Genomic DNA, 13976 nt, shown 5'->3' with positions numbered 1-13976 from the left:
CAGCACAGATAGTGGCACTTAGGACCAAGGGAAGGAGATCCCTAATCCCATCACCATGGCGATAGGGCATAAACATTCCAGGGTGAAGGCACAATCCACACTGTGAGGTCCAACTGCTGCCATGCAGACAGGTGTGCTTTTACATGTACAGGAAGATCATTGAAGGCTCAGTGTTTTGTTTCAAAAACTGAATCCCAAGCCCACACATTATTATGCTGTGCTTCTTAAAATAAATTATGAGATGGGAAATAGGGCACCCCCAAATATATGTATATATATATTTATGTATTATATAATATATATATTATATATAACATATATATAATTTCCTTTTACATCCTACATCCTTATATGTAATATTATATATGATATATAATATATAAAAATATATATAATGATTATATATGGTATAATACATATAATTATATATAATCATATATTGAATATAATAGTAAATAATTATATATGTAATATAATATATCATAGATAATATATAATATATATTATATATCATATATCATATATATTATATTATATATCATATATCATATATATTATATTATGAGTTATTCATGAGTTATTCAGGGAGCTCTGCTTAATGTGGACAACAGGACAGTGTGTGTGGATGTGTTTCATTAAAAGCACAGCTTGAGCTCCTGCTAGAAAATCTTCCCTCGTGGAAAGACAGGCAAGAACGAGGAGCTAAGGAGCTGTGCTAAGGAGAGATGGAGGCAGGAGCATGGGCTTCTGGTGGCCCCAGCAGACCCTGTGGCAGCGTGGCCAGGGTCCTCTGCAGGGAGGACTCTGCAGGGCCTCTTCCTGAGGCCTCCAGCCAGCCCGGCCAGGGACCCAGCATCCAGTGACCCCTGTTTCGCAGCAGCAGCTGGGGCCAGCCCCAGGCTCTCTTCCACTCCCAGCTTCTTAAAACAAGAAGTGGAGAGAGTTGTTTGATAAAACATTGGGGCAAACCACATCCTCTCTCTTCACCAAGGGACAGTTCGAGGGGATGCCGGCAGAGGGAGCTTTAGAGTAGAGACCCCTACCCAACCAGTGACCATCACACACACAGCAGGGCATGCTATGGAGACCCCCAGACAGTCACTTGGGGAGACTCAGCAGGTCCAGACTCTTCAGAGATCTGTGGCAGCAGGTCTCCACTCCCAAAAGCCACATGCCCACGGGTGGTCTCTGGTGCCTGAGACTCCAGTCTCATTTGCATCTTTGCAACTTCGAGTTTAAGTGGGTGTTGCATCCCGTATGTCCTCCTGAGCAGAGGAGGGGCACAGCCTGGGGTGGCAGCTGGCGTCAATCCCTCAAATCCCCTGAGAGCCACTGGGGAGACTAAGCAGTCCCCAGCCCCTACTTGTCCCTGAGCTGCCATTCTCAGCCCTGTGGGAGGAGACAGAAAGCCCTGAAGAGAAACCAAAGGACCAGGTCAGGAGGGGCTGGGGGGGCGGTGGCATGAGCAATCAGGGCAGGGAAGGATGGACAGATGGGGGAATGGAGGGAAGAAGGAATGAATGAAAAGGTGAATGATTGAACAGAGAGAACGGCCACTCCTCCCTTGCTTTAGTTTACAAAGTACTGGGATCCTCCCAACAGCCTGCAAGACAGAATTTCTGGGAAGCAGACCAGGTGGCTGGCAGGGAGGGGAGGCTTGCCCTAGCTTTTGTGGGCCCAATGGGAGGCAGGGGGCAGGAAGGGGCATCCAGTATGTGTCCTCCCTGCAGCGGCAGCAGCACCTTCCTGGAAGAGGGTCAGGAAACACCCACTGTGGCCCCTCTCCATCACGCCCTCATCCAGGACACCAAGTATCAGTCACTCAGCTCACGAGACCCAGGCCCTGAATCAGGGAGAGAGAATGTGAGGGGTGTGGCACCGGGCTCCTCAGGACTGAGAGACCTGAGATGTGGCCCCGGGCTGGCTGGGTGTTGGGGCAGACTGGCTATGGCAGCATTGTGTGTACCCCAGCAGGCCAGTACCCACGCAGGGAGCCTCCAAACCCCTTCACCCATGACCCTGGGAGAAGACCCCAGCCTTGGAGAATTGGCCTCACTGAAGGGGCCTGCACCGGCCAGCAGGGTCAGGCGGGGCCAGACAGGTTCCCACCTGGGATGTGCAAATGGGCCTCCTGAATCCTGGAGCCAGGTATGGACTCACACACCACCATTGTCCTCAAGTCCCCATATGCCCCACAGGCACACCCTGCCGCCTGTTCTGTGCAAGGGCTCTGAGGCTGTCTCCTTGCGCTCAAGCCCTGCAGGTGCTGAAGCCCACACACATGGCTCCTGCTTCCTGGGCACGTGCACACACACTCACACACACACACATACACATACCCACACACACACACATACACATACCCACACACAATCACGCACATTCACACACACCCACCCCCCATACTCACACTCACACACTCACACCCACACACACTCACACAATCACACACATTTACACACACCCACACTCACACACTCATAGTCACACACACCCTCACACAGCAAAACACAATCACACACGTTCACACCCACCCACACACTCACACTCACATACCCACACACACCCACACACTCACACATACAAACAAACACAATCACACATTCACACACACCCACACCCCACAAACACTCACACTCACACATATACCCACATACACTGACACATAATCTCTCACACACACACATGCTCACACACACACTCTCACATACACGCCTTCTCCAGGAGGGGCTGGCTGCCAAGGGCCACCCAGCTTCCTCCCACGTCTCACTCACCGTACAATATTTGAGCAGACCTTGGAGTCAGCAGCAACAGCGGCGTGGGCAAAGGCCCGGGGTCAAATGGGGCCTGGTGTCGAGAGAGGACCACAGCCAGCACAATGACAGCCAGCGCCAGCCCCAGCCCCAGCAGGACCAGGCCAACCATGGCTCTGCAGTCCTGGGCCATGGCTCTGCGGCCCAGAAGGAGAGGGGAGGCCGGTGGGCAGACGGAGGGACAGATGGGTGGGCAGATGAATGGACAAGAAGATGCATAGATAGACTCACAGGTAATTGGACAGATGGACAAACAGGTGGGGGCTGAAGACAGACACGAAGATGGATCGACAGATAGGCCAGATAGCTAGACAAAGAGGACAGTAAGAGAAAGATGGTCAGATAGACAATGGGACAGAGATGGGCTTACAGATGGGCGGACAGACAGACGGGTCTGAACAGCGGGCTGCCAGATGGACAGATGGGTGAATGGACAGACGGCTGGCAGCTGTGGCGAGCTGCTGCCCTCACCAAGTGCACACTACGGAGTGGCCAAACTCACGCCTCAACTTCTAGTTTTCAGCTCCTGCTTGTTGCTGGCAGGAGGCCAGGCAGCAAAGCGTCTGAGGGGAGTTTTCCTTGCCTAGAGGAGTCAGCTGCTGTGTTAACTCCCTCACTGCTAGTAGGTCCAAAGGCCCCACCTACCGCCCGCCAGAGCCCAGGGTCACACTGTCGCAATGTGCAGGAGAACTTGGTGCCTGCTGCACTGCGGTTGCCAGGTAGGGGCAGGGCTCCCCGGAACCTCCACACCATTTCCCGGGTTCTCAGCAGCTCTAGGAAAGCAGAGCTGGGGCCGCTTAACTCTGCCCCGGATCCGGCAAGGCTGCCCCCCTCCCAGAGTGGAGCCCTGCTCCCCAGCTCCCATCTCTATCCCCTAACCCTCTCCGCATGGCCCAGCCTAGTCAGCATCAAGGTGGAGCTGAACAGAGGCAGAGGGAGGAGGACCCAAGGTGGTGTCACTCAGGACCCGGGTTCAAGTCCTTATGTTTCTGCAGCCTGGCCTGGGTCCCCCAACCCCCCCAGGGTGACCAAGGGCTTCCCAGTCTGCACAGAGGACAGGGGGACTTGACAGCATCAAATGCTGGTGACTACAAGACGCCCCTGTGGGGAATGCAGACAGACCATGCATCTAGCCCTTGGCACCTGGCACCATCCATCCCTGGGACTTGCTGTCCTGGAAATGCAGCATAGACCTCCAGGGAGGGGGGCTGTGCCATGTGGGGGCTCCACCCCGCCTGCAGCTCTTTCCCACCCTGGCTGCAGGTCTACTTCCCTGAATCCAAATCTGCTACTACTGTGCTGGCAGCGCAGCCTCTCTGGGGACACTGGCCTGGCTCTGTTCTCCCCAGGCCTCAGGGTGCCTAAATGGGAGGCAGCCAGGAGAGTGAGGACCCACTGAGGGGCTCTGTTGACCAGGCTCAGCAGGGGTGCAGGTGATGTGGGGTGGAATCCTTCCCACATGGCCCCCATAGTCCTCCCCGCTCCCTCCCCAGCTGAACACTGCCTGCTCCAGATGTCTACACCTGGAGTCTGGGCCTCTCCATCTGGGCAGCAGAGAAACTGAGGCACAGAGACAGACTGTGTCCTTACAGGCCACACAGCCTGCCAGGCCCCTATGTCTGGCCAGAGCCCCTGGTCAGCCTGGGCTGCAGTGATTGTTTAGAGGGCCGTGGGCTGTTCCCACGGCTGCCTCTCACGGTAGGGGGGCCTGCGGACGCCTCCTCCCGTCCCCACCCGACTCCCAAGCCTCAGTGACATTGCTCTACCAGGAGCTGAAGTGCATTCCTGGGCTTAGGCCAGGCCACCCACCCACCCGCTGCAGTCCTGGAAGCTCAGAGGCCTGGGCAGCAGGAACAGTGGAGACAGCAGCGTGGGGGATGTCCCCCCTCCTCTCCCCACCATCCTGGTCAGGCAGAGGCCAGGGTGCAGGGACCGCCCGAGCAAAGGCCCAGGGAAAAGAATGGGTGTCATTCTGGTCCTGACCCGAGGCACAGCCAGGAAGGTCCCTGTGGGGAAAAGAAAGAGATATCAGACTGTTACTGTGTCTATGTAGAAAGAAGTAGACGTAAGAGGCTCCATTTTGTTCTGTAGTAAGAAAAATTCTTTTGCCTTGAGATGCTGTTAATCTGTAACCCTATCCCCAACCCTGTGCTCACAGAAACAAGTACTGTGTCGACTCAAGGTTTAATGGATTAAGGGCTGTGCAGGATGTGCTTTGTTAAACAAATGCTTGAAGGCAGCGTGCTTGTTAAAAGTCATCACCACTCCCTAATCTCAAGTAAGCAGGGACACCAAACACTGCAGAAGGCCGCAGGGACCTCTGCCTAGGAAAGCCCGGTATTGTCCAAGGTTTCTCTCCATGTGACAGTCTGAAATATGGCCTCGTGGGAAGGGAAAGACCTGACCGTCCCCCAGCCCGACACCCGTAAAGGGTCTGTGCTGAGGAGGATTAGTATAAGAGGAAGGAAGGCCTCTTTGCAGTTGAGATAAGAGGAAGGCATCTGTCTCCTGATCGTCCCTGGGCAAAGGAATGTGTAAAACCCAATTGTATATTCCATCTACTGAGATAGGAGAAAACTGCCTTAGGGCTGGAGGTGGGACATGCTGGTGGCAATACTGCTCTTTAATGCATTGAGATGTTTATGTATATGCACATCAAAGCACGGCACCTTTTTCTTAACCTTGTTTATGACACAGAGACATTTGTTCACATGTTTTCCTGCTGACCCTCTCCCCACTATTACCATATTGTCCTGCCACATCCCCCTCTCTGAGATGGTAGAGATAATGATCAATAAATACTAGGGAACTCAGAGACTGGTGCCAGCGTGGGGCCTCCGTATGCTGAGTGCAGGTCCCCTGGGCCCACTTTTCTTTCTCTATACTTTGTCTCTGTGTCTCTTTCTTTTCTCAGTCTCTTGTCCCACCTGATGAGAAACACCCACAGATGTGGAGGGGCAGGCCGCTCCTTCAGGTCCCTGAATGTCCTTCCTCAGGAAATGATGGGGGGAGGGGCGATGAGAATGAAGGAGAGGAGTTAAGTCCCTCACCCCCCGAGGTAGTCCTGGGCTGAGCCCCATGGGACCTGGAGAACCAGGGTGTACCCCACCAGCGTGTCGAGTCGAGGAAGCCTCGTGGCCAGCTCCCACTTCTCTTGCTGCTGTGCAACCCAGAGCAAGGCCTGCCCCTCCAGCTTCAGTCTTCTCCCCTGCAAATGGGGCCACGGCCTTTCCTCTCAGGCCAAAATAAGGATTGAGGCCGGGTGCAGTGGCTCACCCCTGTAATCCTAGCACTTTGGGAGACTGAGATGGGGGGACTGCTTGAAGTCAGGAGTTAAGACCAGCCTGATCAACATAGTGAGACCCCATCTCTATTGGTTTAAATTTTTTTTAAAAAATTAAATAAATAAAATAAGGATTGAGGAGTGACTTGTACACCATTTGAGCCCACCTCCATCTCACCCCTGCAGAGCCCCAGAGACACAGCCCTCCAGAGCTCAGACCCAGTGGGACTTGACTCCACAGGCAGAAAACCCTGTTTGTCTATGGGCCCTTTGGAATCACCAGGTCTTCGGGGATCCTGAAGGATAGCCCCGACCTGGCCTCACCTGGCCCCTGGCCCCAGTGCCCCTGGTGATATCCAGGTGCTGGGCTGTGGTCACCGCCTCCCACCAGCCCACCTCCACCAGCCCTTCCCAGAACCCTGCCCCAGGTGTTGGAACTGTGCACAGAGGAGGGAGCAGGCCCTGAGGGAGGCCTGGAGGGGCTGCGGATGGTGAAGGCTGCTGTGTCGAGCTGTTTCCTTCCGGACCCACTCCCTCTGGGCTGCGTCCCCGGCTGGTCCAAGCCCTGATCCCTGGGATCTGGGGACATCTTCCCGTTTGCTGTTCCCTGAGAATCAGGCCTCCCTCTGGAGAGGATCACAAGCTTGGGTTTCACTCTGGGCTTAAACTTGGAAACCCCCCAGGGGCGTGGCTCTGACCGAGATGTTTTCCTCCAGCCTGTTGCCCAGTTCCCATTCCTCGGACCTCAGCTTCACCTCCAGTGTCATCGGCAGGGTGAGCTGGACGCCTACGGGTCTGAGAAGGCGCCCGGGTTCCCAGCATCAGCTGGCCACCCTCTGCCTAAGAAAGTGCCAGGGTCGTGGCACCCCCTGGTGGCTGATCCTAGGTAGTGTCACTGCCCAGCCCCAGTAAGGGAGGGCCTGGCCCCAAAGTCCGAGGGATCAGGGTGGGAAGGGGCAGAGCTTGGTGTGAACCTTCCCCTGGCCCCCAGCCATGTGCCTGGCTCTCCCCATGCTGAAGATGCTGAGGCTAGTTCCAGTGCCCGCATTGTGAAGATCTCCGAATCCCACCTCTCTGTTCCTCCCCAGCCAGATGGCTCCATTTCACACACAATACACTGAGGCCCAGAGAGTGGGGAGACAGGCCAGGGAGGCCACCTGGAGCCTGGCACAGTGGCCTCATTTATTGTGCTGCTCTGCTGCTCACAGGAGAAGCCCGTCCCCCAAAGTCCTCTTCCTGGTCCTGGTGAGTATTTTGTCCCTGGATTGCTTGTCAGCCTTGTCCGCCTGGAGCAATCAGTAGCCAGCAGGTTCCCTGCCTTTCCTGGAGTCCGAGGCAGCTGCCCAGCCACCAGCCGTGTGGACGATGGCTTGCACCACAGCGATGAAGGTGGACGCGATCTGGGTGTGATGGTGCCGGGTCTCCAGGGCTGCAGTCACTGCCTGGGGGTGGGAGGAGAGGGGAAGCCTGAGCAGGGCTCCAGATGCCACCTGAACCACACCTGTGTGGTCACAGGCCTCAGCCCAGGTGGTGCCATTTCAGGCCAGGTCATCAGGAAGAGCAGGTTGGGGCCTGCTGGGTCTCATTGGAGCAGGGGGCTTGGCCCTCATGGCACAGGGGCTCCAGATGGCCCAGGCACTAGAGAGAGGACACCAACCATTGTCCACTCTGTGATGATCCAGGCCTCCAGCCCAGGATGCCCTGGGGCCCCACACCGTGACTCAGTTTCTCCAACCCCCGGCCCACCTGGTCAATGTTTCTCTCCACTGTCGTGACATTGGGCAGAAGCTGGTTGTGCAGCCGGGGCTCCTCCACGGCCCGCTTCACGTCATAGTCGAACCAGAGGTTGTAGATGATGGCCTGGGGCATGGGAGTGTGATCAGCATGGCTTGGGGGCTGTGCAGGGTGGGCACGGCCAGGGAGAAAAGGTGTGACACATGCCAGTGCAGTGGCCGTGGTGATCTGTGTGCCCCCAGCAGCTCCCACCACCATCCGGACCTGGCCGTCCTGGCCCACCATGATCGTCGGGCACATGGACGAGAGCGGCTGCTTCCCTGCGGCCGATGGGAGAAGACAGGGATGCCCGTCAGCTGCCTGCCCAGGACACCCGCCCCTCTCCACCCCAGTCCCCCACCCCCGGACCTCCACCCCATACCTGGCTGGATGAAATTGGCAGGTGAGGTGGGTACCCCAAACTCGTTAGTGATGCTGGGAGAGCTGAAGTCGTCCATTTCATTATTGAACAGGATCCCGCTGACCGGGGAGCGGACCTTGGAGCCAAAGCTACCGCCCAGCCAGGTCAGACAGTGCCCGACCTTGCCTGGCCCAGCCTGGTCCCTATCCACCCACTGAGGCTCAAACATACTCACTGAGAGGCCCAGGATAAGCTACCAAGGTTGGGCCTCAGTTTCCCACCAGGAAAAGAGGTGATGGAGCCACCTTACTGGATAAGTGGGCAGTCCCTGGGCCACCCGCCCCTGGCCCTTTCCCACCCAGGTGGCCCAGCAGCCCCTACTAGAGGTTGATGGTGCTGGTGGCGGACACAGCACTGCCGTCCTCTGCGACGACAGACAGGTGAGCAGTGCCCCCATCAACCGGCATGTAGAACTCGGGCTTGTAGTAGGAGATCGGGTGAGTGGTGTCGTCAGAGATCTGGGCCCGGAGCTGGGCAGCGAAGAACTCAGAGGTCATGTTGCGGACCACCTGCCGAGACCCCAGAGCTGGCCTGAGGAGGTGGGGAGGGAGGGTGGGGAGGGGGCACAGGTCTCAGAAGGCCCTTGACTGTGACTCTGACCGCAACCCTCTGGCAGCCACAACCTTCCGTGGCTCCCCAGGACCCAAGGGCAGGCCCAGGACCTTGCATGGCCAGTCTGGCTCCCTGTCTCTGTCGCGTTCCAGCGACTCTGAATGTCTGTCTGCCTGGTCCTCAGCCTCCAGACCCTTGCTGCATTCAATCACTCATTCCTTCATGCAAAAAATATTTCTAGAGTTTGCACTGCATGCCTGGCACTGGGGAATCAACGGGGAACAGACACTTAGGTCCTGCCCTCATGCCAAGAAAAACAAACACACACAGGGAAAGTGCTGAAACCACACGCCAGGTAAGGGGAATCAAGAGGCATGAGGTATGGGCAGAGTGGTCAGGGAGGGCTTCTCAGAGGAGGCAACGTGTGAAAAGAGCCTGGAATGTGGCCTAAATGGTCAGTGCAAAGGCCCTGAGGCAGGTGGTATAGGCTGGTGAGCGATAGGCAGAGAGTGAATGGAGTGGGGTGGGGAGAAGAGGATGAAGATGCAGGCTGGGGCCCATCCCACAGGACCTCCTAGGTCCCATAACAACTGGCTTTTGCTCTGTGCCATGCAGGCTTAGGGCAGAGGAATGAGCAGGCTGGGGAGTGTTTTCACAGGGTCCCTCTGGCAGCTATGACGGGGATAAGGATAAAGCCCAAAGGGGAGGCTGTGGGTATCCACCAGGCAAGAGATGATGGCCTGGGTGGGAGAAAGAGAAGAATCAAGGATGACGCCGACTAGCGAGGTAAACCCTGCAGAAGGGGCAGGTTTGGGGATGGTCACGAGCTTGATTTTGGATACTTCATCAGACCTGAAGAGCATGGGTGCACGTATAAAAAAAATAAATAAATAAGCATGGGTTCACGGGCAAGGGCGGGCTGAGAGATGAACATGGAGGTATTGACATTGAGTGGCTGCTGGATGCCATGAGCCTGGCCAAGGTCCCCAAGGCAGTGGCGAGGAGATGAGGAGGTCAAGGAGGAGACAGAGGATGGACCCGAAGGCCGAAGAAAATGCCTCAAGAGAGTTTCAACACCGGGCGCGGTGGCTCACGCCTGTAATCCCAGCACTTTGGGAGGCCGAGGCCTGTAATCCCAGCACTTTGGGAGGGGGATCACGACGTCAGGAGATGGAGATCATCCTGGCTAACACGGTGAAACCCCGTCTCTACTAAAAATACAAAAAATTAGCCGGGTGTGGTGGCGGGCGCCTGTAGTCCCAACTACTCCAGAGGCTGAGGCAGGAGAATGGCGTGAACCCGGTAGGCGGAGCTTGCGGTGAGCCGAGATCGGGCCACTGGAATCCAGCCTGGGCGATAGAGGGAGACTCCATCTCAAAAAAAAAAAAAAAAAAAAAAAAGAGAGAGTCTGACTCTGTTGCCCAGGCTGGAGTGCAGTGGCGCGATCTCGGCGCATCACAATCCCTTCCCCGTCCCCGGGTTCAAGTGATTTTCCTGTCTCAGCCGCCGGAGTAGCTGGGACTACAGGCGCGTGCCACCATGTCTGACTAAATTTGTATTTTTACTAGAGACGGGGTTTCACTATGTTGGCCAGGCTGGTCTCCAACTCCTGATCTCGTGATCCGCCCGCCCCGACCTCCCAAAGTGCTGGGATGCGTGAGCCTCCACGCCTGGCCACTATTTTTTCTTTTTCTTTCGTGTGTGTGTGTGTGTGTGTGTGTGACGAAGTTTCGCTCTTGTTGCCCAGGTTGAAGTGCAATGGTGTGATCTCAGCTCACTGCAATCCCCGCCTCAGCAGGAGAGCAGGAATCGTCAGTGATCCACTGGCGGATCTGCAGCCATTGTGCGCGCCAGGTCTTCCCATGTCTTTTGTGCGCGCGCCCCTTCTTCCAGTACCTATCCTGCGGGCGTCCCCTAGCCTCCCGCCATTGCCAGCAGGTGCTGAGATCGCGCCATTGCACTCCAGCCTGGGGGACAAGAGCAAAACTCCATGTCAAAAAAAAAAAAAAAAAAAGGATGAAAATTTTGGAAACATATGGAAGAAATCAAATGGATTTCTAGCTCAACTAAATCGTAATTATTCAGTGTCTAGTTTTTCCAAGAAACCACATATTTCATGTCCACAATCAGGGCCACAGTCCCAGCTCTCAAGTGTGGTTGTTTCCTAAGCAAATTGAAGAACACAGGCATAAAAGTTCATTAAATCAATAAACCTTTTTCTCTCTGTCTCTCTCTCTCTCTCTTTTTTTTTTTTTTTTTTTGAGACGGAGGTTCGCACTGTCACCCAGGCTGGAGTGCAGTGGTGAGATCTCGGGTCACTGCAAGCTCCGCCTCCCGAGTTCACGCCATTCTCCTGCCTCAGCCTCCGGAGTAGCTGGGACTACAGGCGCCCGCCACCACGCCCGGCTAATTTTTTGTAGTTTTAGTAGAGACGGGGTTTCGCTATGTTGGCCAGGCTGGTCTCCAACTCCTGACATCGTGATCCGCCCGCTTCCGCCTCCACCTCCCAAAGTGCCACCGCTCCCGGCCTTTTTTTTAGGACAGAGTCTCGGCCCGGCGCGGTGGCTGACGCCTTTAATCCCAGCACTTTGGTAGGCCGAAGCAGGCTGATCACGAGGTCAGGAGATCGAGACCATCCTGGCTAACACGGTGAAACCCCGTCTCTACTAAAAAATACAAAAAATTAGCCGGGTGTGGTGGCGGGCGCCTGTAGTCCGAGCTACTCCAGAGGCTGAGGCAGGAGAATGGCGTGAACCCGGTAGGCGGAGCTTGCGGTGAGCCGAGATCAGGCCACTGGAATCCAGCCTGGGCGACAGAGGGAGACTGCGTCTCAAAAAAAAAAGAAAAAAAAAAAAGAGAGAGTCTGACTCTGTTGCCCAGGCTGGAGTGCAGTGGCGCGATCTCGGCGCATCACAATCCCTTCCCCGCCCCCGGGTTCAAGTGATTTTCCTGTCTCAGCCGCCGGAGTAGCTGGGACTACAGGCGCGTGCCACCATGTCTGACTAAATTTGTATTTTTACTAGAGACGGGGTTTCACTATGTTGGCCAGGCTGGTCTCCAACTCCTGATCTCGTGATCCGCCCGCCCCGACCTCCCAAAGTGCTGGGATGCGTGAGCCTCCACGCCTGGCCACTATTTTTTCTTTTTCTTTCGTGTGTGTGTGTGTGTGTGTGTGTGTGTGTGTGTGACGAAGTTTCGCTCTTGTTGCCCAGGTTGGAGTGCAATGGTGTGATCTCAGCTCACTGCAATCCCCGCCTCAGCAGGAGAGCAGGAATCGTCAGTGATTCACTGGCGGATCTGCAGCCATTGTGCGCGCCAGGTCTTCCCATGTCTTTTGTGCGCGCGCCCCTTCTTCCAGTACCTATCCTGCGGGCGTCCCCTAGCCTCCCGCCATTGCCAGCAGGTGCTGAGATCGCGCCATTGCACTCCAGCCTGGGGGACAAGAGCAAAACTCCATGTCAAAAAAAAAAAAAAAAAAAGGATGAAAATTTTGGAAACATATGGAAGAAATCAAATGGATTTCTAGCTCAACTAAATCGTAATTATTCAGTGTCTAGTTTTTCCAAGAAACCACATATTTCATGTCCACAATCAGGGCCACAGTCCCAGCTCTCAAGTGTGGTTGTTTCCTAAGCAAATTGAAGAACACAGGCATAAAAGTTCATTAAATCAATAAACCTTTTTCTCTCTGTCTCTCTCTCTCTCTCTTTTTTTTTTTTTTTTTTTTTTTGAGACGGAGGTTCGCACCGTCACCCAGGCTGGAGGGCAGTGGTGAGATCTCGGGTCACTGCAAGCTCCGCCTCCCGAGTTCACGCCATTCTCCTGCCTCAGCCTCCGGAGTAGCTGGGACTACAGGCGCCCGCCACCACGCCCGGCTAATTTTTTGTAGTTTTAGTAGAGACGGGGTTTCGCTATGTTGGCCAGGCTGGTCTCCAACTCCTGACATCGTGATCCGCCCGCTTCCGCCTCCACCTCCCAAAGTGCCACCGCTCCCGGCCTTTTTTTTAGGACAGAGTCTCGGCCCGGCGCGGTGGCTGACGCCTTTAATCCCAGCACTTTGGTAGGCCGAAGCAGGCTGATCACGAGGTCAGGAGATCGAGACCATCCTGGCTAACACGGTGAAACCCCGTCTCTACTAAAAAATACAAAAAATTAGCCGGGTGTGGTGGCGGGCGCCTGTAGTCCCAACTACTCCAGAGGCTGAGGCAGGAGAATGGCGTGAACCCGGTAGGCGGAGCTTGCGGTGAGCCGAGATCAGGCCACTGGAATCCAGCCTGGGCGACAGAGGGAGACTGCGTCTCAAAAAAAAAAGAAAAAAAAAAAAAAGAGAGAGTCTGACTCTGTTGCCCAGGCTGGAGTGCAGTGGCGCGATCTCGGCGCATCACAATCCCTTCCCCGCCCGCCCCCGGGTTCAAGTGATTCTCCTGTCTCAGCCGCCGGAGTAGCTGGGACTACAGGCGCGTGCCACCATGTCTGACTAAATTTGTATTTTTACTAGAGACGGGGTTTCACTATGTTGGCCAGGCTGGTCTCCAACTCCTGATCTCGTGATCCGCCCGCCCCGACCTCCCAAAGTGCTAGGATTATAGGCATAAGCCACCACGCCCGGCCTCTTTTTTTTCTTTTTCTGTTTTTTATCTGGAGACTGAGTTTTGCACTTGTTGCCCAGGCTGGAGTGCAATGGTGCGATCTCAGCTCACTGCAATCTCCACCTCAGCAGGAGAGCAGGAATCTTCAGTGATCCACCGGCAGATCTGCAGCCATTGTGGGCACCTGTTCCTCCCGCGACCTTTGTGCCCGCCTCTCTCCTTCCAGTACCTATTGCATGACCCCCCACGTCCGCCTCCCGCCATTGCCAGCAAGTGCCTGGCGCGGGTACCTGGCTGCGCTTATTAATCCGTTAAGCTCGCTCTGTCACGGGCGCCATTATGTGCTCACGCGCCCGCTCCCTCAGGTTTAAAAGGCGCGCTGCCCGGCAACAGAAGAAACTGCTGGCTTAGCCTTTGGCCGAGTTGGCGGCTGGACGAGGACGCTCAGAGCCCAGCTCTCGAGAGTTCAAGCAACCGACGGTTCCCCACTGCTCCCAGGAGCGGTTACCTGGGCACTCTGTGCCCCTCCTTCCTGTTCGGGCCCA

The 13976-nt window shown here is 55.4% G+C and overlaps 1 protein-coding gene across 7 annotated transcripts; it reads right to left on the bottom strand.

Annotated features, from left to right (window-relative positions):
* Positions 1 to 7234: 7234 nt before the first annotated feature.
* Positions 7235 to 13851, bottom strand: LOC129523490 (glutathione hydrolase light chain 2-like). 7 transcript variants are annotated; one of them, XM_055375327.2, is made up of 5 exons: positions 13722 to 13851; positions 8612 to 8821; positions 8252 to 8379; positions 7843 to 8150; positions 7235 to 7538 (listed from the first exon to the last, which is right to left on the bottom strand). In XM_055375327.2, exons 2-5 carry the CDS (start codon positions 8785 to 8787, stop codon positions 7392 to 7394), a joined length of 759 nt encoding a protein of 252 aa, XP_055231302.1. In that variant the 5' UTR covers positions 8788 to 8821; positions 13722 to 13851; the 3' UTR covers positions 7235 to 7391. The 7 variants fall into 7 exon arrangements, with proteins under 7 accessions (XP_055231302.1, XP_055231304.1, XP_055231301.1 ...); XM_055375329.2 differs by having other exon boundaries at positions 8612 to 8799; positions 13722 to 13831; XM_055375326.2 differs by lacking the exon at positions 13722 to 13851 and adding an exon at positions 13661 to 13699.
* Positions 13852 to 13976: the final 125 nt, after the last annotated feature.

Source organism: Gorilla gorilla, chromosome 23 (genome assembly GCF_029281585.2).
Source record: "Gorilla gorilla gorilla isolate KB3781 chromosome 23, NHGRI_mGorGor1-v2.1_pri, whole genome shotgun sequence".
NCBI classification, from domain to species: domain Eukaryota; kingdom Metazoa; phylum Chordata; class Mammalia; order Primates; family Hominidae; genus Gorilla; species Gorilla gorilla.
Note: the sequence above shows the minus strand (reverse complement) of the source record. Positions and strands in the feature narration are given on the sequence as shown.

Excerpts from the sequence above, each read along its gene's own strand:
- LOC129523490 (XM_055375326.2), bottom strand. The coding sequence starts at position 13,695 with ATGGCGGGAGGCGGACGTGGGGGGTCATGCAATAG. Across the intron at positions 8,822-13,660 it reads CGTGGGGGGTCATGCAATAG|GCCAGCTCTGGGGTCTCGGC; the intron begins GTACTGGAAGGA and ends CCACCTCCTCAG. Across the intron at positions 8,380-8,611 it reads ACCAGCACCATCAACCTCTA|CTTTGGCTCCAAGGTCCGCT; the intron begins GTAGGGGCTGCT and ends GCTGGGCGGTAG.